Here is a 24,959-nt window from a genome sequence, read left to right on the forward strand (position 1 = left end):
CATGTTTGGGTGCTCATTTCATTTCCCTCTGACCTCTCGAATAGGAGTGGCTAATCTGAAGTAAAACTTGCTGAAAGAATACCCAGACGTTCAGACACTACGTTGGAAAAATCAGAATCCCGGTCTCCGGAATATAAACGTGGTAACTCACCTCAGCGACGGAGAAATCTGGTTTTAGCTTTCGATCCCCGAATCGCTGGCCGTTCCCCTTGCGGCTAGGGAGAAAAGAGAAGAGAGGTGTTGTTGTTTTTTAAAAAGATGAATGACACATTGGGGGGGGGGGGGACTTGCCTTCGACGCTTTCCGAGAAACAGTCAACGCGAAGCCACCGGATTGTCGCCCCCTGCTTTGACAGAAACGGGCTCGCTTGGCGTAAGGTGCAGCGGTCCTTTGGGACGTCGCGGCCCTTGTTGGGATCTGCTTCGCCCTGTCAAGAAAACGTCGCGCCTCTAGCTAAGAGAGATAAACCGAATTCAGCAAGCAGGGAGTGTCGGGGGCAGTCTCCCACTCCACCCCGCCAGGGCAAGACTTTATAAGTTAGTTAGCTTTCCCCGCGATCTGATTCTTTTCTCTCTTCCCCAATCGGAGTTTGGGGTTCCTCAGATGTTCTCCTGCTTTCCCTTAATGGCAGAGACGGTGCTAAAGAACCGCCTGAGGCCAACGCAGTTCCTCTCTCTCTACTCCAGGTTTATGCAATCTCTGCTGCTGCGATTAAGGATGGTGGAAGCCACGCGATTGCCTGTTGCGCCCTCCACCTTGGCTTGGGTCCCCCGGACATAGAAAGCGCAAGGTTTGGCAAGGAGGAGGGGAGAAAGCGGGGTGGGTAGGTGGGTGGGTGACAGAGAGAGAGAGAGAGGTGAAGTGACTAATCCAAAGTTAGCATACTCCTGTGCTTCTCTCCCCCCCCCCCCCGACACACACACATTTCTCCTTTTATATATATATATTAAAAAACCCGTTCCCTGGAGCGCGCTTGCTTGTAGCGATAAAGATCTGAACATGTACAGAAGGCGGGTTTTACACGAGGAGGTGAGGCTCCAGCAGCCAGCCAAGAGGCTTTTGCGGGAAGAGGTTCCACCCACTTGAAAACAAAACTTTCCCCCCCTCCAGGGTCTGACATCAGTGGAGTCGGGTAGGGAGCTCGGGAAGAGGGAAGCGGAGAAGACGAGGGGGAGCAAGGACTGGAGGCCGACGAGGAGGGCCGGGCGTTGGCTATCTTTTCCTTGATACTTTTCAAAACTCGCCCAAGTCGCTTTTTCCCCCTTTTTCTTTTTCTCCTGCGCGGAAAGGGAGGGAGTGGGGGCTCCGTCCTTTCTGGAGTTGGTATGTGAGGAGCGCTCGCAGCCCAGTGCCATGTATTGGAAGAGCAACCAGATGTTTGTGTGTAAACTGGACGACAAAGACGTGCCTGCGCTTCGCCTCGCGACGGAAAAGGTGAGCCCGCTGCCTCTTCTTCCTCCTGCGAAGACGAGAGACCCTTTTCCTTAAGCCGATTGCCTCCCTCGCAGTCTGTGTAAAAGTGGAGTGGATCCGAATTTGCCCGCAGAGATACCAGCTGCTATGCCCTTTGCTCCGGAGTAGTTTCATTTCATTGCAGCGGGGGGCGAATATTTCGCGTTAAGCGGTTTGCTCATCGCAGCTTAAGACCCGTCCAGGAATTCCGCCCGCCTAAATGTAATTTTAATTACATTTCGTAATTTTATAAAGTATCCCCACCCCCACCCCTCCTCTTCCTTTGAAATGCGCTTTTTCGTGTGGTGGAAGCGATTTCCCCTTCCACTCCTGAAGGCGAATTGGCACGGTTCCACCTAACGTCTGTAAGCGCTTGACACCCTTTACTTGGTGCGTCTGTGTGTGGAAAGCTACGGGGTTTTTTTGTTTTGTTTTTTAACTGTAGATCTAAAATATAAACAAATACCTGAATTTCCAGCTGAAAAGGGGAAAAAAAGAAATAAAGAAAAGCGCGCGCGAGCACACGAAAACAAGTTTAGTAGGAAACGTCCGCAGGGGAAAGAGAGAAATCGAATATTTGGTGCACGGAGGACTGACACCGCTTCCACTTCTTACGAAGGACGCCGCTTCGACTTCATACAACGGAGTAGTCCCTTAAGGCATCGCTGGCTTTTGAGGATTTTTTTTTACCGTGCCCCGATTTCGCTTCGAACTGTCCCTAAAGCAAGCGAGTGACAGACGTCAGGCTTGCATGACCTACTTTTTTCTTTTTCTTTTGGTGCCAAAGCCAAACCGTTTAGAATTAAAGAATCTGCATTGAGTTTATCAGAACTGATGGGAGCTCGCGGCCGGTCCACCCACCAACGCATCCATACATCCCTCCGTGTCGGCAGCATAATTTAGAGGGGGTGGGCAAGTCTTTTCGTTGCTGCTGCTCAGCAGTTGGTAGCCAGGAGTCCTTTGCAAACCAAAAACCTGCCAGCAGACCCGTATCTGCCTCCTGTTCACCCCTCTTTTAAAAGGCAGTTAATTCCAGCGGTTTTGCTCCCCCGTACATCTGTGGCGATCGGCGCGGTCAGAATCCTCCAAACTAGCTCGGCTGCCTTCGATGGGGCTACTCCGGGGTAAGTGATCGCAAGCAGCCTTAAACCAGACTGTGAGCCAAACCCTCAAGGGCCGCCGCATTTCCTAGTCTCTGTTCAAGGAATTCTGAAAATGAATGCAATATACTTATTCACTGGAATCATAAAACCGTAGGGCTGGAAGGGACCCCTGGCCCGGGGGTCATCTAGGCTAACCCCCTCGCAATGCAGGAATCTCAGCTAAAGCACCCATGACAGATGGAAATAGAAGCCTTGCTTGAGCCAAAACGAAAAGACATTTAAACCAGAGCAAATTGTTCACAAGAGCTCGAGTAGAGCCTGTTGGGTTGGGGTTGGCTTTTTAAGGGTTCTGGGGGATAGTGCCCCCCCTTTTTGCTGTAACCTTCCTGCCTCTTTCCATTGTGCTTTATACTGCTTACCTGCGCATGGGAAATGTCAAATGGTGCGCTGCATCTATAGACGCCGGTGGGGAGCAAGTCCCATAGAAACATGCAGGGTTGGCTTCTGTGTAGGCCCGGGACGGTGGGTGGCGCGCGGCCTCTTCCGTCGCAAAGATTTCGGCAAAGCAAGGAGCCGGTGGACTAGCTGCAACTCGGATAAAATTATTACGCGGGGTCAGGAATGTATCCCCGAAACTAGCTCTGCCTCCTTCCACGAGGCTACTCTGGGCAGACCCATTTATACCCCGGATCGGGGCGCTCTAGATCGGGTCGGGCTCCGTTTTGCCCCGGCCCCGGCTATGGCGCCCGATGGTCAGGGATGATGTAGGAGGGCGCAGTGCCCGCTACCTCCGCTCCAGATGATCTCTCTCACATTTCATCTTGGCGATTCAGGTGGATCGGACATGCATCGCCCACATTCACTGACATCTTAACCGCTGGGATTGCGGGGTAATTAATCCGCATCGAGGTGGCATCCCTTGCCAGGATGCAAAGCTCCATTGGAAACAGTAATCGGGTTCAGGATTGCACTGCGACTTTGGATGGAGTCGGCTGCTTAGCTAAAGGGGGCTTTGGGCGCGGGCTTGACGGGCCGAGGGTCGCCCTCCGCCGGCTTTGTTCCGCGCGCCTAATGGAGGCGAGCGCAGCGCCCTGGCGCAGTTGGCGCGAGCGCTTTTGTCCCTGGCCTCGCTCGGCCTCGGCCGCGCCAAACGGCTTCCTCAAGCGCGCGCCCTCCCTCCAAATTGGCCAAGGGGGCCATTGTGTTTAATGACCCCCCGAATTAAATTCAGCTGGCTGGTTTCTATTCTCCTCCTTTCTCTTCTGGTGACGTTCCCTTCTTCCTCTTCCCCCCTTTTTTTGTGCCCTCAGCTTAACGAAATAAATAAATCCTCGAGTCTAAGCAGCAGCCCCTCGGCCTGTTGACTTCGGCTCGAGTGCTTAAGTGGCAATTTACACCTCGGAGGCCCCAAGCTGGAAGTGGCAAGGCGGGCTCTAATTGCGGAGGGTATTTGGAGGCCGCGCAAGCTGAGGCATTTTCATTTAAATCGTGCCCGGCACGAGCGCCGGGCGGGCGAGGTCTTGGGCTGCTGCTGGAGGAGCGGCAATTAGTGCTCAAGGGCCCCATTGAAGCGCTTATGCCTCGGGGCCGACTTCGCCCCCTAATTGCCGCCGTTTAGTTTTGGCTGGAGGGGAGGGAAGGATGGTCGGCAGCCCCTCTTTCCTTCTCCTATGACGAGCCTCAGTTTTCGGCGGCCTTCGGCGAGCTTAGCCGTCTGGTCTTTCTTCGCAGTTCCCGAGGCTCATGGCTGAGGAGTGTGGGCGAGTAGCAGTAGCAGCGGCGGCGGCGACCGCGACTGGGAGAAGACGGAAAAGCGCGGGAGAGACGGGGCTGGTAAGTCAGCGAGACGCGGGTGGGATGGAGCGACGAGAAACGGGCTTTCCTCCGAGTGTGAAGGGAGCTGAAGGAGAGACGGCGTCTCTGAGGCGACAGGGGACTCTTTGTGTGTGGGCAGCGCGAGAAAGGCGGGAACGGGGCATTAGCGGGCGGCCAGGCGGGCGCGTGGCTTCGCAGTCTCTCCCACCTGCCCCGACCCAGTCACTGGGTGGCCTTCAGGTCGGGTTGGCTTCTCTTCTGAGGGAGATTTGTGAGGGGCACAAGCACGAAGAAGGGCGCCAGGGAGAGAATATTCAACCGTAGTAGGAACCGAGGGGGAGCTCCTCTCACTATTATCGGTTATTTTATCAATAGTATTGGCGGGGAACCCCGGCTGAGGCGGCTGGTTTGAGGGAGCGCTCGCCATGGCAGCTGGATCTAATGATTGGGCGGCGGGGAGAGGACGATAGTTAACCTCGGAGAGGCTCCTGAGGGAAGCAGGCCCGTGAGGAGGGGTTGCAGGCCCGTGTGTATTAATCGGCTCGTGTCCGTGTGGCAGGTGAGCCCCGAGGTTGCCGGAGACGAGGATTCGTGCTCGCCGTCCACCCCTCTCTCGCCTTCTTCGTCTTCTCCGCGCTCGCTGAATTCGGGCCCGGGCGGATGCGCGCCCAGCAAGTGCATCTGCAGCAGCTGCGGCCAGGAGATAATCGACAAGTACCTTCTCAAGGTGAGTTGGAGGGCCTTGCAAGCTTGGGCCTTGGAGCGGGAAATGAATGGGCTTGGAGCTCACAGTGGGGCTTCAAGGAAGGCCATCTGTCCGCCAGGATCCCAGCTTTTTGCTCTCCTGAAAGGATCACCTCCTGATAGACACTCTGGACCAGGAGAGATTGTGCTTTCCAGCAGGTGATCAATGAAAAGTTACTTAAAAGGGTCAATAGTACCTTTTGAACGAGTTTGGTTTTTTAAGCTCTTTTGCAGGAAATCACCTCCAAAAAGTACTGCTAGAAAATGCTATGGGCCTTTGTAGAGGTTTCCCACCCTGCTCCTAGAAACAGTAACTTATTTCACTTTACTTGGATATTTGAGAAATCTGAAAGCTAAAATCACTACAGATTTAGGGAGATTTGCTCACTCAATTTGCAACACTATTTCTTTGCAGTCAAAATTGGTTTCCTTGACTACTGGGCTAGTCTTAACCTTTGGTGTTATATTTAGGATCATTTGTTTAGTGCACATATTTGCTACAAAACAGGGCCACTGTTTTGACAAATTCAAACTCAGAATTATGTTGCAGGTTTTAAAAGCTGCCTTACTCAAGTGAAGTTTCCTATTCGGATTATAAATGTCATATGTGCACTAGATCATGGGTTAGTAGGCACTAATCAAAACTGAAGTCTGGTTTTGTTGTAAAAAGCCAGATAATTTGGATTTCACAATCATCAGACTGTCTTGAGTTTGTCAGTAGATTCCTATAAGAGGCTCCAAATCTGGGCCATGCAGAAACTAGGAAACAGCTTAGTTTTTTCCTGCTCACTCCTGAAGTGTCTTAAATACCACTTTACAAACACAAAACAATAAATATCTACCTAGGAGCTTACTTCATTGGCTGCAATAGGACTTACTCTCGGGTTAATGTGTGTAGAATCGCAGCATTCAACAGCATGCATACTTTTAAAATCTGAAGTGGAAAGTTGAATATAAACAAATCTGGAAGCATAATGCAGAGTCACTTGTTGTAGAATGCATATATTTTATTCTGATTGGTTCATGAAATGGTGCCTTAGTAAAAGGTCTTCTCCTGGCTGAATATAAAATTTTAATTATGCATCTGCCCTGGCCAGATAACCTAAGGGGGTTATGTGTTCAAAATAGATTGCACTTGTATTATTAGAAATAAATGTGTTCCAGTGCTTTAAGCTTGCTGGAGACATAAAAGTAAATTACCAGTTTTCAAAATTTGGATGAAGAAACAAAATTTCTGAAATCCCCAGTGATCCTAACCACCAGCTCAGAAAACGAATCTCAATTGGATATGTATTTTCTTGTGGTGCTTTTTTTTTTTTTTTTTTGAGTTGCCAGATATTAAAAGCCAACCTGAAATTACATTTGATATTCTTAATATTTGATTATAATTGGAATATTATATGGAGGTGCAACTGTTGGCTTCTGTATTTGAAAGGGGATTATTCTGCATCTTTTTCTTCCTTCCTTTTTTGTTTGCCAGAAGTTCTGTGATTGCCTGGCAACTAATGTAGGGTGAATTTAGGAAGCAGGCATGAAACAAGATTTTAAAAATAATTTTTGGGTTTATCTTGCCAACATGGTACATTTGGGGAATTATTGTGTGTGAGCATTACAGTATATCTGCACACAGAATATGGGAGTGGATATTTGTCATCTGAAGTTTGGTATAACAAAGGCATAGGCAAACTCTGCCTTCCAGATGTTTTGGGACTACAACTCCCATCATCCCTGACCACTATTCCTGTTAGCTATAATAATAATTTATTTATACCCCACCTATGTGGCTGGGCTTCCCCAGCCACTCTGGGCAGCTTCCAACAAAATATTAAAATACAGTAATGCATCAAACATTAAAAGCTTCCCTAAACAGGGCTGCCTTCAGATGTCTTCTAAAAGTCTGGTAGTTGTTGTTCTCTTTGACATCTGGTGGGAGGGTGTTCCACAGGGCAGGTGCCACTACCAAGAAGGCCCTCTGCCTGGTTCCCTGTAACTTGGCTTCTCGCAGTGAGGGAATCACCAGAAGGCCCTCAGCGCTGGAGCTCAGTGTCCAGGCAGAACGATGGGGGTGGAGACGCTCCTTCAGATATACTGGACGGAAGTGACAATGACTACTGCTACTACTCTACTACTACATTTGGACCCCACCTTTTCTCCAAGGAGCTCAAGCTCATGTATATATTCTCTCCCCCCCCCTTCCTTCTTTCTCTCACGACAATCCTGTGAGGTAGGTTAGGCTGAGAGTTTGTGATTGGCACAGGGCCACCTAGTGAGCTTCATGACCAAGTGGGGATTTAAATCCTAGTCTTCCAGATCCTAGTCAAACACTTGAATGAAGAGTGAACCCTTAGCATAAAACAGCTTGAGGTCCCCAAAAATGTTTCCAACTGCTGATTAAAAAGTAACATGATGCAGACTTCAAGGATAAAGTGGTAATACTACATAGGACTATTAATTGTTTATGCTGCAGATCAAACTTGTGATGATTAGGCTGCATCTGGAGTTCTGTGTCCACATCAAGAGGTCCAAGCTGGAGGGTGCTCGGAGGAGAGCAATCCAGATATCAAAGTGGGTCTAGATACCGAATCCTATGAGGAATGGTTGAAAGAGCTGGTTGTGTTTAGCCGCCCTAGAAGAGAGACTGTTAATGGGAGACGTGAGGCTGTTGTGCAAGACGGAGTGAAATTGCAATTGTTCAGCATTAGAAGAAACCTCTCGAGCTGTTCAGCGCTGTAGCATGGTTCCTTGGGAGCTGATGGACTCTTCTTCATTGGAGGCATTGGGAAGTTGGAGCAGATGATATTGGGGACCCTTGAAGCTCTGTGCTTCTTTGACTTCAGTTGTTATGAACATGTTCCGTAGCCCTGCTGCTCCTAGCACTGGTGGTGAAGTCAGAGAGAGAGAATAATGCTTGTGAATTAGGTAGTTAATCTTTTTCACTGATGTGACTTTGTTTCCAACTCGGGAAAAACAATGTGGCAAATACTCTTTCCCTCTTCCCATTATTGAAGAAACAAACACAGGAGTGTTGCATTGTAGCTTACTGGTAAATTCTTCTAGCGTGGGGAATATGTTTATACAGTTACAGCAAATACCACCGACAATCGGCCATGGTAAACTCTGCAAGCAGGGTTCAATCACAGTTGGTAGGATTGTTTATGCTGTTTCAAGGCTTAGGCAATGTTGTTTATGTATCTTTTGTGTACATCGTGCTCATTTCAGAAGGTCATGGTAAGTCAGTTACGTGACTGTTATGTGATCAAAGGTAGTTCAAAACTGTATTCAAAACTCCAAACTTTCAGTTACAACACTGCACCTTAAACAACAGAGAACTTTAAAAATTCATTTTTTTTAATCAATACAGTGATGAATTACCATCAAGGACTATTAGTTTTCCTTCAGCGTCTGACTTCACTGATTTGATCATCCCTTTAACTTTATCAAACGTTAAATTCTTGTTTCATAGGGTTTCTTTAGTAAGGCTGTTGGCATTTTTGAAATGGCTTAGTGGACAACTAATATATCTATTTAGTGTTCTGTATCTTGGGTTATTACCAAATCGCCAAGTGACAATTGATTGAGCTACAAATTTACTGAAAACTTTATTCTTGCTATTAAAACTTAGTACAGTGGTTCACCAAGTGGATGGTATCTCCCCGGGGAGGATGGGACTAAGCGGCGTGGGGGTAAGGGTGGGTGCTGGCGTTATGCCACTCCAAAGCCTTTGATTGCTTCTTTACAAAGGCCTGGCTAGAGCACTAGAGCAAAAAACACCACCTTGGTATTTCATGTTTTATTGCTCTTATCACTTTCAAAGCCATTTCCTTTGGTCACAATTGTTTTTATTTGCAATTCTGAATTGTTGCAAGGTACCCACCCAATCATTGGTAATAGGTAACTGATTCCCTTACTGTATAGTGAAAGTTTGTGTTTGTTTGGTAAGTAGCTACATATAAATATTTTAGGCTATAGATTTCATTCACCCTTTTGTTTTTATTAATAATGCAATAAAAAAGTTCATGCAATATTGTTTGCTATATATTCTTTAAATTACAAGCTTAGAGTTTATGAATTCATTTTTTATATTTTCAGAATAAATATAAAATTACTACTGTTTTGAGTTTTACTGTGTTATCATCTTTGGTGGGTTGTGCAAACCACTGTTTTGAATAATGCTTTTTATAAGATAGGCTCTAGAGGGCACTGGGGATGAGTTGAAGAAAGCAATGGGGCAAAGTTTGGGAGCCACTGATCTAGCAGAGGATTAAAGCATGTCTGTTCACACAATTCACTCTGATTGTGTCTATTACCTTGTCAGCACAAGTAATAAATGCAGCTAGGATATAGTTTGCTATGTGATAAACTACAACAATTGCACATCGGCTGTTTGGTTTGAGAGCATGGATCATTCATCAACTTCATCATTTAATGTAGCCAAGCAAGCTAACCTCCACTACGGTTGTGAATGATCCATGGTAAGTTTCATAATAAGCAAGCAGCTGAATAAGTGTTTCACTTTCTCATGCTTTAAATGGTAAGCTCTGCAGGGCAACTTCACCCCTTAAGTGCAGTTCAAGGTGATATGGTGTCAGCTAATACTGCCTTTCTGGATTAAACAGCTCCATAGTCATCCGTGCTTTGTTGCCCTCTTCCCATAATGTTCTGTTAAAGCTTACACAAACACTTATTCTAAAGGCTAGAATAACTTGAATAACTTGAATATAAACTTATGTCCAAAGTCTTGACTAGCTTTTGACTTGGGGCATGTTTGTGCTAGCTCATTTTCATGTAATATGTCGTTGAAAATTGTTCAAGTAAAGGCTACACCTTTATATTTTTATTCTGTCACCCTTGTTATAGCCTGACCAGCAGGGGTGGTGTTGGAGGAGGCCTATGGGAGCTTCACCCTCCAGAATACTTGCCCCTTCTCTACCTTTTAGAAGCTTGTTTTATTACTTTGCAGTATATCTGTTTGCTATGTAAGCAAAGGTAAATTACCAGTGAGACTGAAGCCACTTGCAGTCTTAATTCGCCCAGAGGCAAATTAAACCCTGAGAGCAGGAGCTAGTGTTTGTGTGTTTCCTTCTGAAAGCTGCCTTAAAATCACATCTTTACATCTAAATCAGAATTTGTATGTTTGGCCTCTGCCTCAAGTCTTTTATGCCCATGCTGACTTATGAATACTTATTGCTCATTTGCATGAAAATAAATAACCCATTGCTAACTTATTTATTCAGGTGAATTGTGTGAGCAGGACTGGAAAATCAACAGAGCCACCCCCTCAAATAAAATTGGGGAATACCAGGAACAAAACAGTTCTCCCTTAAGATGCTTTTGTGTTGTTCTGTTCAGTCACTGTAGATGCACGGTCCCTCTGGGGAGAGAAGCTGTTTCTGGATTCCCACAAGTGGCTTTTCTTCCTTGCATTAAACAGAGCTCTGGCATGACTCATTTGTGTCAGTAGGGCTTGTAGTGGAGAACTTCTCAATGAATTGTGCCCCTCTTGGGTGTAAAATTATTATTATTATTACTAGTAGTAGTATTATAAATTCCATTTGTGATTGCTTTTTAGATCTGTGGATTCTCACACTTGAGAGTCCTAAGTATTACTGTGAACTTTATTTCTTCAAGCCCTGTTTATATAGTTTGCTTAAATCACTGCTACCAAAGGTAAAATTTCTTTCTCCTTTCATAGGTAAATGACTTGTGCTGGCATGTGCGGTGTCTCTCTTGCAGTGTATGTAGGACTTCTTTGGGAAGACACACCAGCTGCTATATCAAAGACAAAGACGTTTTCTGCAAACTAGACTATTTCAGGTATACTATGCTTTATTTACGTATGTGTTTATTGCATGTATGCATCAACTTTCTGTCAAAGCATTCTAGGTGGTTTATAATATGAAACTATGAAATGTAAAACTGTCCCTATTGGAGGGGGTCAGTCAACTGGAGCAGACTTGATGTTGTTTGCCTCCCTCCATCGCTCTTCTTTCGTCTTATAGGGCAGGTGGTATCTTGTAATTACAAAATACTAAGATTATGACAGTAGACCCATGAATTTTTGTGTTTTATGTGCATGGACACATCCTAGTACAAAGAGGGCTTATTTGCACAGCAGTGCTCATAACTGAAACACACTATTGGCTGAGCTGGCAAGAACTGTTGGAAGTTGAGCCCAACGATACCCAAAAAGGACACATGTTCCCCATCCCTGCTTTAGTGTCATTTGGTAGCCATTATTAGGCTACTTTCTGGGTAGCTGCTCTTGAACCATTCCCTCTCCATCTTGTCGTCCTCTTAATTTTTTTTTATTGAAAAATGTTTATTTTTAGTTATTTAAAAAATCTGAAAAAATATGGCCCTTCACAAAACAAGCAAAACCTGCAGCATTCATGCCAGTAATTGGGAAACCAAATAAATCTTTTTAGGAACAGTTCCCCTTCTTAATTTAAGGATTGCATAACTCAAAGTAGGTATACAACAAGCGGACCACAGGCTGGACCATACTCAAAGCTGAGTATTTTCCAGTCCATCTAACAGCAGACTCTTATGCATATCCTATGTATTTTAAATGGAACTCACTTTTAAATGGAACTCAATTAAAGGATTGTAGCCTATTTCTCCCATTGAGCTAACAAAGTGCTTAATGTCACTTGCATATATCCTGACTGAAAGAATTGCTGCAGAAGATCTGTTAGAGATATATATAGATATATATCTATATATCTATATAGATATATATGCACGCACCAACAAACATTGTCATGGGGTGGTCTGGGATAGAGCATGGCTGGAAGAGTGTAGTTATCTGGAATTACTTGCAATCTGATGAAATCAATCTCAATATTATAACTTCAAAAAATGTTTTCGATTAAGCCCTACTGCCATCTTCCTGTTTCCATCTACTCTCACAAACTGCAATTGTTTCCTCCAGAAGGAAAGTATTTCTGTTGCATGCCAACACTTTGGGGAGTAAACTACTCCCGTTTCTTCTTTGCAGACCAAGATAAAACATGGAAATACTTTGCTGCTAGAGTAAGCTACTGCCATTGAAGGTGTAAGGAGAAACTCACCCTTTGTTATCTAAAGTGCTTGGGGTTTCTGACTGTAATAAAAGTACCTGGCCTTTCATCCTGAATAACACCTAATATGTCTGTTAAAGTTAGGAGAAAGAACTTGGAAACAGTTTTTAAAACTGACTATCAGATCCATGAAGTTTACAGATGTGAAACTGTGAGGTGCTCTTCAGAAATACACCAAGTGCTCACTTGCACTGATTTTTTGACATTGTTTTGTACACTGGTGAGAGTAATAGAATTAATTCTCAACATCTTCCCATTCTCAGCTCATTTGTCCTTCTGTTTCAGTGCCAACGATGGAGGGGAATAGTGTCTAAACAGCAGAAAAATATTGTAGTAAAATGGCTCTAGTCAGACTCTTGCCATTGTTATGCTTTAGTAACAATTCATTTGGATTACTGCAATGCACTCTACTTGGGGATTCATTTGATGCAGAATTCTGCTGTCTGCTTTCACAACATTCGCCTAACTGTTACCGTATTTTTCGCCCTATAGGGCGCACCTAGTTTTTTGTGGGGGGATAAAAAAAATTATTTCCCCCCAGGCTTGGGGCTGGGACGGGGGAAGCCTGAGCTTCCCCCGACCCCAGCCCCCAGAACAGGCTGCTATCCGCAAGCCTAGGGAGCCCAGAGGGAACTCCCACGGGCTCCCAAGGCTTGCAGATAGCTTCCTGAAGCCTGAAGAGCGAGAGGGGTCGGTGCGCACTGACCCCTCTTGCTCTCCTAGGCTTCAGCGAAAGCCTGCATTTGCCCCATAGGATACACACACATTTCCCCTTCATTTTTGGAGGGGAAAAAGTGCGTCCTGTAGGGCGAAAAATACGGTAATTTCCAAATTACATTTGAGGGCCTTCTCAGTGGTGGTGCCCACCCTGTGGAACGCCTTCCCATCAGATGTCAAGGAAATAAACAACTATCTGACTTTTATCTGAAAGCAGCCCTGTTTAGGGAAGCTTTTAATGTTTGATATTTTATTCTGTTTTTAATCTCTTGGGAGCTGCCCAGAGTGGCTGGGGAAACGCAGCAGGATGGGCAGGGTATAAATTATTATTATTATTATTATTATTATTATTATTATTATTATTATTTATTTATTTATTTATTTATTTATTTATTTAGCTTTCACACAACTGGAACTATAGTGGAGTATAGTTTCCTCATTTCCATGGGTTTTTTTATAAACAGATCGTCCCCCTGCCCCCAAAAGCCAATAACGCAGAAATGAGCACAAAGCTTGCACTATTTTCCACCATAGTTCCATAAGTGGCTTATGTGTGAAAATGCACATATAATATGGAACTTAATAGTCATTAAAATGGAATGAACCCCCATGTGTATGCAGCCTGTATTGCAAACGTCCCCCCCCCCCCCGCTTTTTACCTCTTTAATGCCCTAAATGGCCTAGGCCAGAGGTCGGTTTACCTTGCCTGGGCTGGATCAGTCCTGCAGAGAACCCTCCATGGGCTGGGTTCTCGCCTGCGATTTCCGGCATCTGCGTGTGCGCAGACATGATTTCCGGTGCTGCAGAAGTGAGTCCCCACACCGCGCTGCGCTGGTTTAGCGCAGTGCTCCAGGACTCGCCAAGCGGGCAGCTCAGTTCTGGGGTGGCTCATGGGCCAGTTAAACAGCCAGTGTGGGCTGCACATTGCCGACCTCTGGCCTAGGCTCGTTGTACCTGAAAGAGCAGCTGTTCTCTGCATATTTCCCTCCATTGCCTGAGCTAAAGAGGGGAAACACTACTATGGCTTCCCTCTGTTTTTTTCATAGTTGAGTTTGATGGAGCAAAGTAGGTCTTGATGGTTCCACTGACTCTTAGAACTTAGCCCAGAGGTATCTATCCACCTCACAAGAATATCACATTCTTTTGGTTACTCGTCTAAGCCGACTGCTGAAAAAACTTTCCATGGTGTTGACTAGCTATATGGACTGTTCCTGCTGAGTTATGATGCACTTATTTTGTAGTTTCATTGCTGCTTTTGTGCTGGGCTTTTTATTGCACCAAGTTTTGTATATTAAACATTAGTTGCCCTCCTATTTTTCTTAATGGTAATAAATTATCATCTCCTGGAGACAGAGTGGTAATATATGTATGGAGTAAGGAGGAATATCCTATACCTTTTTAAAAGAAAGCTATAGAATAAAAAGGTGTAGGGTACTGCCTGACTCAACACCTTTCTGTCTTGGATAGCAAGTATTAAACACAATTTTTTAAAAAGATACCCCTGCTGCATCAAGATATAATCTTGCGTAACACCATGTGTATGACATAACAGGGCTCCTGGGCTAACTTGCCTCAAAGCGGTATGACTTGTCGTTATGAGATCTCTTATGATTCCCACAAGAATACATAAGGGAACGTCATCTCAAAAGTTCAAACATTAATTGCAAAGTCAGGCAATCCTCCTTTTTTTCTGAAGCAGTTGAGTGGAACTTAAGCAAATCCCAGCTTTCAATGAGACTAGTAGCATTTATGATGAACTTCATAATACCCGCAATGTAGCTTCATAATCTAACTTGAGTGGCAGTTGTATGATGAATGGCTGCTATTTTCTCTTCCCTTCTTTTGTTACAGACGGTATGGAACTCGTTGTTCTCGCTGCGGCAGGCATATCCATTCCACTGACTGGGTCCGAAGAGCTAAGGGAAATGTGTATCACCTGGCATGCTTTGCCTGCTTCTCCTGCAAAAGGCAGCTTTCCACAGGGGAGGAGTTTGCTTTGGTAGAAGAGAAAGTCCTCTGTAGGGTACATTATGACTGCATGTTGGATAATCTGAAACGAGAAGTTGAAAATGGTAACTCTCCTTCTTGATGTTAGGTCCCTAGGCTGTATTCCTTTTTTTGTTTGTTTGTTTGTTTCATGTGGAGGGAAAAACACACACACACACCCCAGTAGGTTCTGGAAACCAGATTAACTTGATCATTTTCTCTGTAACTAATGTATAAATGTAGCATGCATGCAATTGCATGAGGAGTTGGTCACCTGTAGTTTTCACCCTTGTTCTAAGGAGCATTTTACCTCTCCTCTGCTTTCCTCCAGTGTTTTTAATCTGTGGCATTGGCAAAGTAAAATTCTCCATGCCACTCAGGCCACTTCAGATTGCCATAATTGCTTGTAGGTGGATGCTAGTGGTGCTATGTTTGCACTTCATTAAAAAAGGGGGAGCACCACTGTTGCTCCTGAAGTTTGCAGATTTTTCAAAGCATGGTATCCCAAGTCCATTACAGTGGTACCTCGGGTTACATACGCTTCAGGTTAAATATGCTTCAGGTTACAGACTCCACTAACCCAGAAATATTACCTCGGGTTAAGAACTTTGCTTCAGGATGAGAACAGAAATTGTGCAGTGGCAGCGTGGCAGCAGGAGGAGGCCCCATTAGCTAAAGTGGTGATTTAGGTTAAGAACAGTTTCAGGTTAAGAATGGACCTCCGGAACGAATTAAGTACGTAACCAGAGGTACCACTGTACATGTTTGTCCTTCCCAAACAATGTAGTTCCATTTGATCCACAGTTGCGAAGAAGTGGTGTAGTAAACATTTCTTATTGGGCGGATAGAGTTACACTGTAATTCAAAACCACTTTGTAAACGGTTTTGGGGGTGGGAGTTGGATTGTCTATAGTTTTCCCATACTCTCCTCAGAACCATCTCTCCCACTCAATGTGCTAGTTGGAGGAAGGGGCCAGCAGCAAGATCTGTTGGTGGCAGACTGTGGAGAGCTCCATAATGGAGTGTTACTGGGTTGGGGAAGGGCTGGGTTCACCCTGGATCTGCTGGACCCTGAGCCAACTCCACTACCATCACATGATGGCTCAATTGATGCACTAGCTCTGCCATAGCAACTTTCATGCTCCCTCTTCCCATTCCACACCAGCCAGTGTGAATGGCAAGGCTTTGCTGGTGACTCTGCTTCTCCTTTTAAGCTCTACTGCTCCCCACTTGGGATTTGGATTGTAGTTTAAATGATCTGAATTTAGCCCTTGACAAGAACTATAAGGAGCTTGATTTTTTTTTTTTTAATGTCCATATCATTTAGCATTCTTTCTCTCTACTCGATTCAGAATAAAACTGGTTTTTAATCAAGGCCATGTCATATTCCTGTTTGGTGGTTCATGGATTTTCTTCCTACACCTCCCCCCCCCCAAATATAAATGAAGGCCTGCGCTTGCAGCCAGGACCCTGATCTGAAACAAGCTTAAAAAATGGAATACCAAATCTGGTACAAACTCAAGATAATTATGTAGAGTTGCAAAATAATGAAAAATTGATAATTCCATATTCAAGTATATCCTTAATACAAGAAGTCTATTCTAGCGTAATGTCTGTAACTAATGACTGGTGTTGGTACTGTCAAAACTTCAACTTTGTCGTTTTTTAATTTCAGGTAATGGTATCAGTATGGAAGGTGCGTTGCTAACAGAACAAGACATTAATCACCCAAAACCAGCAAAAAGGGCGCGGACCAGTTTCACAGCAGATCAGCTTCAGGTAGAGCCCTGGCATGGTACAATGCCTCTAATGAAAGACAGCTGTGGGTTTTTGGTGTGGGGTGGGAGGGGGGAGGATAATGACTTTATGCTCTGCATCACTTAATAATTATATTAAATATAGCTGGTTATGAAGAAATTCTCTCCACTGCAGATATTTCTCCTGGTGTCAAGGGCACAGCATGTTTCTGGAATATTCTTGCAAGTGTTAGCTGTTGTTCCATGTGAAATAGTTACTCTTCAGCGTTTCTGTTTCCCAGAAGGCAGCTGGTAATTCTGTAAAGTGGAAATGTAAATGCTGATCTGTTTTGACTACTTGATGAAATTCATTAAACCAGACATTTCCATCACTACACATAATTATAATAGGAGACTAAATAGTTTCAGTTCTGTGTAACATGAAGAGAAGTACTAAAAAATGTGCAGAATATAACTTTACAGGAAACAGATATTTTCAGTGTCTTGCATTTCACCATAGCTGCCAAACCCAAGTGGCAATCAAAACCATGGCTCTTCAGCACAGGCATCACTGTCATGTTCAGATAAGCAGAGGCTGAAGCTTAGCAATGGTGGGCTCAGTATGAACTTTGCAAAACTGATGTCTTTGTGCTCGGGGTGGGGGGGGGGGTGGGGATTGCATTGCAACAATGTCAATAGAAAAGGAACCTATCCACATTCTCCTATGCTACCCCTGAGTTCCGTTAACTACTTTTATTCTGTGGTAGATAAACTTGCAGTTCCTTATCACAACCACTCTAGCACCTGCCTATTTCCACTTTCTGCTTTATAATTCATTCTTGTTCAGTAGCTTAGTACCTTTGCTGCCATATAAGCATAAATAAATCCCATGCACATTGAATCTTAAGTTGCCCCTTTTAAGGCAAAATGCCAACTTCCACATTGCTTTACAATCTCTTAAAATTAAAAGCAGTCTAATAAAACAGGATTAGGTACATTTCTATTGATAAAAAACAATTAGAAAGCAAAATTTGAACAGAAAAAGGGGGAAATTAATCTAAAGTTTGCTGACATAAAAGTGTTCAGTTCCTATTCAAAATATTTATTTCTGGTGTACTGGTATTACTTACATATGTGGGAAATAACCTAGTTTTGGATCCTAACATCCACATTATTATGTGTACATAAAAGTGGCTGTTTAAGTTTTTAGGTGAGAAGCAATGGCCTGTCTGTTCAGAATGTTAAAATTGCCTTCCATATAGTCCTAGACATGTCCACTTAGATGTAAGCCCACTGAGTTCTGTGAGGCTTACTGACATGTAAACAGGCATAAGACTGCAGCCTTAATGTTGCAACAGGTAGTGCAATGGATACACAGGAAGCTCCATATGTACAGCAGAGCTTTTAGCCCTCAAAACAGCTTTTCCTCACCTCTACCAGCATCTATTAAATAATACCACAGGAGCTTCAGACGCAGTATTTGAAGTTTTGCTCAGGCGATACGACATAGGTTCGCTTCAGCAGATTCAGGAAAGCACTTGTGTGTGCATAAACAGGTGTTTTGATCTGAGCCATAGGACTAATTATGCACTGAGTCTAGTTCAGGGGTCAGCAAACTTTTTCAGCAGGGGGCCGGTCCACTGTTCCTCAGACCTTGCGGGGGGCTGGACTATATTGGGGGGGGGTAGAATGAATTCCTATGCCCCACAAATAACCCAGAGATGCATTTTAAATAAATGGACACATTCTACTCATGTAAAAACATGCTGATTCCAGGACCGTCCACGGGCCGGATCTGGCCCCCTGGCCTTAGTTTGCCTACCCATGGTTTAGGTCTTCTACTTTTAAAGTTGTAAACAGCACCTCTTTTTTTCCACATCTAAAAATACCAAATAATATTTAGGTAAAGGTAAAGGTAAAGGTACCCCTGCCCGTACGGGCCAGTCTTGACAGACTCTGGGGTTGTGCGCCCATCTCACTTAAGAGGCCAGGGGCCAGCGCTGTCCGGAGACACTTCCGGGTCACATGGCCAGCGTGACATCGCTGCTCTGGTGAGCCAGAGTTGCACACGGAAACGCCGTTTACCTTCCCGCTGGTAAGCGGTCCCTATTTATCTACTTGCACCCGGAGGTGCTTTCGAACTGCTAGGTTGGCAGGCGCTGGGACCGAGCAGCGGGAGCGCACCCCGCCGCAGGGATTCGAACCGCCAACCTTTCGATCAGCAAGTCCTAGGTGCTGAGGCTTTAACCCACAGCGCCACCTGTGTCCCAATTTAGGCAAACATTTAATTGCCTTAAACACATGTAATACTTTTTAATTTGGAGTTATTATTTGACAATTTTCTCAAAGGACTGCAGTGGTTAATGGAATTGACAAGAATCTCATTTCCTTGCCCTTTATAGGAGTAGGAATATTTTATGCATGAAAATTCACTCATGTAGCTCTGGGTTCAGCCCGTTTTGTTGCATCTAGTGATGTTCATCCCACTGTGCAACAGATTTCTGTTCTTATAACAGGCTTCCCTTTTTTCACTCACCCTTTACCTCTCTGCACCACCTCAAATATTTGTAGTGTCCCCCAACTCTCTGGAGCAGATTTTGGGACACAGGGAAGGAAAGGAAGGGGAAGTCCAGTTACAATATTGACCATTTGAGTTTATATAAGTCATAACTTTGGGGTACTGATATCAACAACTGAATATTCAGTTGACTTGTCTACCCAACCATCAGTAACTCCAGTAGTTTACAGCTAGGTGTAGAAGTATCTTGACTCAATTAAACTTCAATCCTTCCACACCAAAATGGCCATGAAGTTTTCATTCAAAAAATGTAAAGTAATGGCCCTTTATCTCTTTTATAATGTTCATCAGAAAAGGCTTATGACATACTATAGTTTGTCTGTGTGTTCCTGAACTATCAGTGTAGAACTAGAGATCAAATTAACAATAATATACACTAATCAAAAATCCACTTTCAACTTGAATAAGCTCCTGAAAGAAGTAGGGAAGAGTAAAAGCTAATTTTCAAAAATCATTTCACAGTAGGATTCACACAGTACACTTTTGGGCATGGTAACTTCACCAGGATGGGACACAGGTGGTGCTGTGGGTTAAAGCCTCAGCGCCTAGGACTTGCTGATCGAAAGGTCGGTGGTTCGAATCCCTGCTGCGGGGTGCGCTCCCGCTGCTCGGTCCCAGCGCCTGCCAACCTAGCAGTTCGAAAGCACCTCCGGGTGCAAGTAGATAAATAGGGACCGCTTACCAGCGGGAAGGTAAACGGCGTTTCCGTGTGCAGCTCTGGCTCGCCAGAGCAGCGATGTCACACTGGCCATGTGACCCGGAAGTGTCTCCGGACAGCGCTGGCCCCTGGCCTCTTAAGTGAGATGGGCGCACAACCCCAGAGTCTGTCAAGACTGGCCCGTACGGGCAGGGGTACCTTTACCTTTACCTTTTAACTTCACCAGGAGGTTAAGTTTAACCATGCCCTGTGGTGTATATGTGCTATGAATGTGCCTTAATGCGCCTTGCCTTTGCAAAAATTAGTATAGCCATTTCTAATTCCTTCCGTGTTCTGTTTCATACTAACATTGTTCATATTTGCAAACATTTTGTAAAGGAGGCCCTGATAGGGCAACAACTAGTTCTTGCCACATGAAGGTGCATTTTTGTAATACAAGTGTCACATAAAATGGATATGATCTGATTGAATAATGATGATGTCGTCACATGAAACCAGCTCTCAGTAACAAATAAGCTGGAATCTTGCTTTGATTTTCTTTCTTTCTTTCTTTCTTTCACGTAATGTTGTATTCTAGTGCTGGAGCTAATCTGGTCATTGGGTTAGCTTAGCCTGCCTTGATGTGGTTTAGAAGTCTTTTATGTGGACAATGCACTCCTCAAAACTGCTGTTGGAGGTTGGAGCTATATGACTGCATCTTGTTACTTATGCAGTCTGGCTAGTACATAAAAAAAAAAATTACAGTTTAAAAATAAAAAAATACTTCTTGCATTTTCCAGGTAATGCAAGCACAGTTTGCTCAGGACAACAATCCAGATGCACAAACACTCCAAAAACTGGCAGAAAGAACAGGCTTGAGCAGGCGTGTGATACAGGTAACTGTACTGCAGTTACTTCACAAGTACTGTGAGCAGAGCTTCTCAGCAGCATAAAGCTCCAAAGAACAGTTTTTCTATTGATCAGTATTCCTTAGCTAGAGTAGACCTTGTGTGATGTCTTTTACAGCAGTCCTGAAACATTGGTTTTGTTTTTTTGTTTTGTTGTTTCTTTAGGAAGAAAATGCACATCTAATGTCTTCCATCACATACTTTCACATTGCTGAAGGAACATAATTTAGGGTTGTCTTGCATGTGCCAGCAGCAATGTGAGTGATTAGTGACCCGTGGTGAACACTGACACCAGGAGCCCATGTTAGAAGCTCCCCCAACTTGTTGGTTGTACTAAAGTTCGATGTATCTTATTTTTAATTTGGGTCTACCTGGCCTCAGTAAAGAGCACACACAGGGAAAAAGTTGCACTGGCATTTATATGGAAGAGGCCCTCAATGGTTTTAAATACTTTGTTTCTTTGTTGTCGTTAAATGCCAGATAACGAATACGATGTGCATCTTTTTGTGTCTTTCCATTTTGTGCCTAGGTGTGGTTTCAAAACTGCAGAGCACGCCACAAGAAACACGTTAGCCCCAATCACTCTTCGTCTACTCCTATTACAACAGTCCAGCCTTCCAGGCTTTCTCCACCAATGTTAGAAGAAATGGGCTACTCGGCCTATGTACCCCAGGATGCGACAATGCTAAATGCTCTGCATAATTTCATGGATGGTAGGTACAGTAGCATGCGATAATTACTTCATAGACTTGAGAGAAGAAAATGTGAAATGCACCCTTTTGCTCAGGGTTGGGCACCATGCAACCCACAGGCAGCCAAAAAAAAAAGACACTCATTCTTGTGTCTGGTATTCTTGGGAAATTCTTGTACTGTTTTTCTGTGTTTGATTGGAATATTTTGTATATTTTATCGTTTATATTGTTTGCCACCTTCTGAGACTTTTTCTGAAAGGCTGGATAGAAATTTGTTAGATGACAAATACATTCTAGCTTTTCAGGTTGTTGTCCCTAGTACTCTGCTGCAGAGAGAGGTTGATAAAAAATATTTTGCTCGGAAAGCAAGCAAAAACTCTCCATATATTCTCTGTGCTCATGATAGCATATAGCCCATAAGTCGGGATGTCAAAGCTGTTGGTTTTGCTTCCGTGTGTGCAGACGTACACCATACCTTTTTTGTTTTGTTTGGCAAGTTCTGGTCCCTAGTTTGGGGAAATAAGTGATAGCCTTGCATAAGCTTAGGCCTTTTGCGTGTTACGGCTTTTTTTTTTTTTTTGACCATGCCTTTGAAACTGACAATATCTCGGGCTCTTTATTGTAGTAGAGGATCTCTGAATAATGACCCACAGATCTTTCCTCCCCAAATCACATTTTCATGCTCACCTTTTTACATTTAAAAATGTTCACAGTTCTTTTTTTAAAAAAAATGCATGTTCTTATGGACTTCTGTACGGGAATGCGGTATTCAAAACTTTATGGGGGGAAAATACTCATTATATAGCACTTAAAAATTCACCACAATTCTGTTATCCTGCATACACAAAAGGTTTATGTCAAGCTAGAAACTTTTCCTTAAATCGAAAGGAAGAAGGCCTAATTAGACAGAGTTTAAATAGCTTTCATCTTTCAAATAAGGCTTTACTGTAAAGGGCTTCATATTATAATAAAGCAAGCCTCATGACATCTTAAATGCTACGAAATCTTTAGTGAGCCATAAGCTTTAGGGAGCTGCAGATGCATCTGAAAAAGTATTGTAGTTCACAATAGCTTGTGCCGTAATGAAATTTGTGGCTCTTTAAGATACCACACAATTTTGTTGTCGTTTTGCTGCAATGGGCCCATTTTATGCATAGTTTTGAACTGTATTCAGTGGGATTAGGCATTTTTGTAATAAGATACCTTCCTCACAAACTGCAAAGCTGTATGTATAAAAGAGTTCATCTGGTAACAGGCACTGCCCAGGGTATAAAGACATGGGGGGCACTGTCATTCTAGAAATGAGCCCTAGTACCAGCTAGTGAAATGGGTGCTACTTGCTGGTATCCCAGCCATATCAGTGCAGTTGGGTTTGTACTCACAAGTAATATTTTTTTATACTTCTAGTTAGGCTGACCAGCAAATCTTTCTATTTTTGTAGCTCATTCACCTTCTGCTCTTGGACTCCAGCCTTTGCTACCCCATTCAATGACACAACTGCCGATAAGTCACAGTTAACTCATTTATTTCAGGGACATGAGACTAAAGAGGTACCCCTGAGATACCCACTGTACTTGTATTCAGTTTAAACTTTAAATGACATCCAAAGCATTTTGAAGACGATTTTGTTGCCCAGGTATGTAAGTATAGTTGGCCTGCAAGACACTTTTATGGCTTTCTCCATAAATATGTTTACAAGACTTATTAAAGAGAAACACCTTTTTTTGTATTGTCTGGAAGTAGTCCATTCTAGCTATGTGTTTGTTTAATTTATTTATCATCAAAAGAGCACTTTGCTAAAAGACAGGACTGACAGTTGTGCAAAATGTTTACAATTCTTTGTGAAATTGTAGTTCATCATTAGTTTGTATCTGTAAGTTATTGCTATTAAAGTATTACTTGTATTTGAGTTACATGCAGCCTATACTTTGAAGATTATGTCCATGAGCTGGCAAAAGTTCAGTTGCCAGAATTCTCTAAATGACCTAAATAAAACCTTCTGTTGTAGCATGACTAGCAAACATATTATTGCGTTAATGGTATAATCTTGAGTATTTTACAATGGACAGCCTGATTCTATTAGTTGAACTTGTAAGGAAAGACACAGTAAGTGCTCTAAGTGCATAAATATTTAATGAATTGGCAGCCTTCTCTGAACTGGTAGATGTGACATCCAACATGAAGTTACTTAACTATAAATGGTATTGAAATGTCAATGATACCCTTTATAACCTAGAGAACAGCTAACTGCGGCTACTTTAATATGTTTTGTTCATTTCACCCTGTTGGTTTGGATTCTTACAAAATATATTTCATGCTACACAATTTCCACAATGTCTTGTGTACTATGTTAAAAAGGCCAGGGCAGTCTTTAAACAGCCCGAGTGCAAAAGCTTGAACTTTGTTACAGTTTCATGCATATAGGTACATGTACGTACATCCATGTCTCTTCTTACTGTGAAAGATTAGAGGCTTACATACATCATATTTAAATACAATCACCCTGATCTAGTCAAGGGGGAGATATATACACTTGTTTATGTGAACAATGTGACTGAAACTAGTAGCCTCCAATCACTCTTGTCTTGGTGCTGTGTATATTTGCTGTGGCAAATTGTACATTTTTGGTTTTCCAAAACCTAAAGATGACAGGTGGAAGTGTCAGTGCCTGTGGTACACTGAGCCATGTTTGCCAATAGACAAGCTAGATACTACCTAGGGCTTCATTCGTTTAGGACCCTTGGCATCACTGAAGAGGAAAAGCCTCTCCTAAGATGTCTCCTCCTAACCATGCATGAACCATCTAAAACCACTTGTGCTTCTTGCTTCACAATTATGAGGATATCAGTACATTGGCAGCTAAGTCTTCCATAAACGAATCATGGAGGAATTCTCCTCTCTCTCCCCCCCCCCCCAGCAATTCCTCCTGCCTAAGCACCATATATCTGCTTCAGAAGGTTGAGAACCCTCCATAGCAGATTTACATTTTCAGTGTAAATTTCTATGCATTGCAGTGTTCTATTACTGAACCGTATTTGGACATGGGTCTTTTCTACCATGATTATGAGCATTTGAAATCTGCAGATTTCAAAGTTTGATTTTTGGAGCACCTTTGAAACGGTTCTTACCTTTGTTTTAGTATGTGAAAGTGGGAGAGCACAGCCATATATGTGCTCGTGTCAGTTCTTCAATGACTAGAAGAAGCTGCTGGAAATTGCAGCAAGCCAGAGTGGCTTGCTCTCTTCCCTGCCTCTTGGTGAGCATTCAGCTTCTTGTGCTGGATCAGTGGTAGTGCTAAGGGAAGAATTGCTTCAGCTTCTACAGCAGGAGCTATACTCCATACTACTACAACCTCCTGGAGCACTTTCCAAGCAACCTTCACTTGTGGTAAGTTCTCATATTTAGGACACTCTTTGTGTGCAAATGTTTCAAAGCAAAGGTAGGTCTTGGTTCGAGCAGCTTGCAACAGCTGAGCAGTTGGAGCCAACTTCAAGTCATGCAGCAGATGCTCC

The 24,959-nt window shown here is 43.7% G+C and overlaps 1 protein-coding gene across 3 annotated transcripts; it reads left to right on the forward strand.

Moving 5' to 3' along the window:
• The first annotated feature begins 939 nt into the window (after positions 1-939).
• LHX8 (LIM homeobox 8) lies at positions 940-23,772 on the forward strand. 3 transcript variants are annotated; one of them, XM_081914670.1, is made up of 9 exons: positions 976-1,434; positions 4,287-4,388; positions 4,930-5,097; positions 10,807-10,928; positions 14,762-14,982; positions 16,572-16,675; positions 20,648-20,743; positions 21,285-21,468; positions 22,889-23,772. In XM_081914670.1, exons 1-9 carry the CDS (start codon positions 1,354-1,356, stop codon positions 22,963-22,965), a joined length of 1,155 nt encoding a protein of 384 aa, XP_081770796.1. In that variant the 5' UTR covers positions 976-1,353; the 3' UTR covers positions 22,966-23,772. The 3 variants fall into 3 exon arrangements, with proteins under 3 accessions (XP_081770798.1, XP_081770796.1, XP_081770797.1); XM_081914671.1 differs by lacking the exon at positions 976-1,434 and adding an exon at positions 1,817-2,576; XM_081914672.1 differs by lacking the exon at positions 20,648-20,743 and having other exon boundaries at positions 940-1,434.
• Positions 23,773-24,959: the final 1,187 nt, after the last annotated feature.

Source organism: Podarcis melisellensis (genome assembly GCF_964234715.1).
Source record: "Podarcis melisellensis genome assembly, chromosome: 6".
Classification (NCBI taxonomy): Eukaryota; Metazoa; Chordata; class Lepidosauria; order Squamata; family Lacertidae; genus Podarcis; species Podarcis melisellensis.

Excerpts from the sequence above, each read along its gene's own strand:
- LHX8 (XM_081914670.1), top strand. The coding sequence starts at position 1,354 with ATGTATTGGAAGAGCAACCAGATGTTTGTGTGTAAACTGGACGACAAA. Across the intron at positions 10,929-14,761 it reads TGCAAACTAGACTATTTCAG|ACGGTATGGAACTCGTTGTT; the intron begins GTATACTATGCT and ends CTTTTGTTACAG. Across the intron at positions 14,983-16,571 it reads GAAACGAGAAGTTGAAAATG|GTAATGGTATCAGTATGGAA; the intron begins GTAACTCTCCTT and ends TTTTAATTTCAG.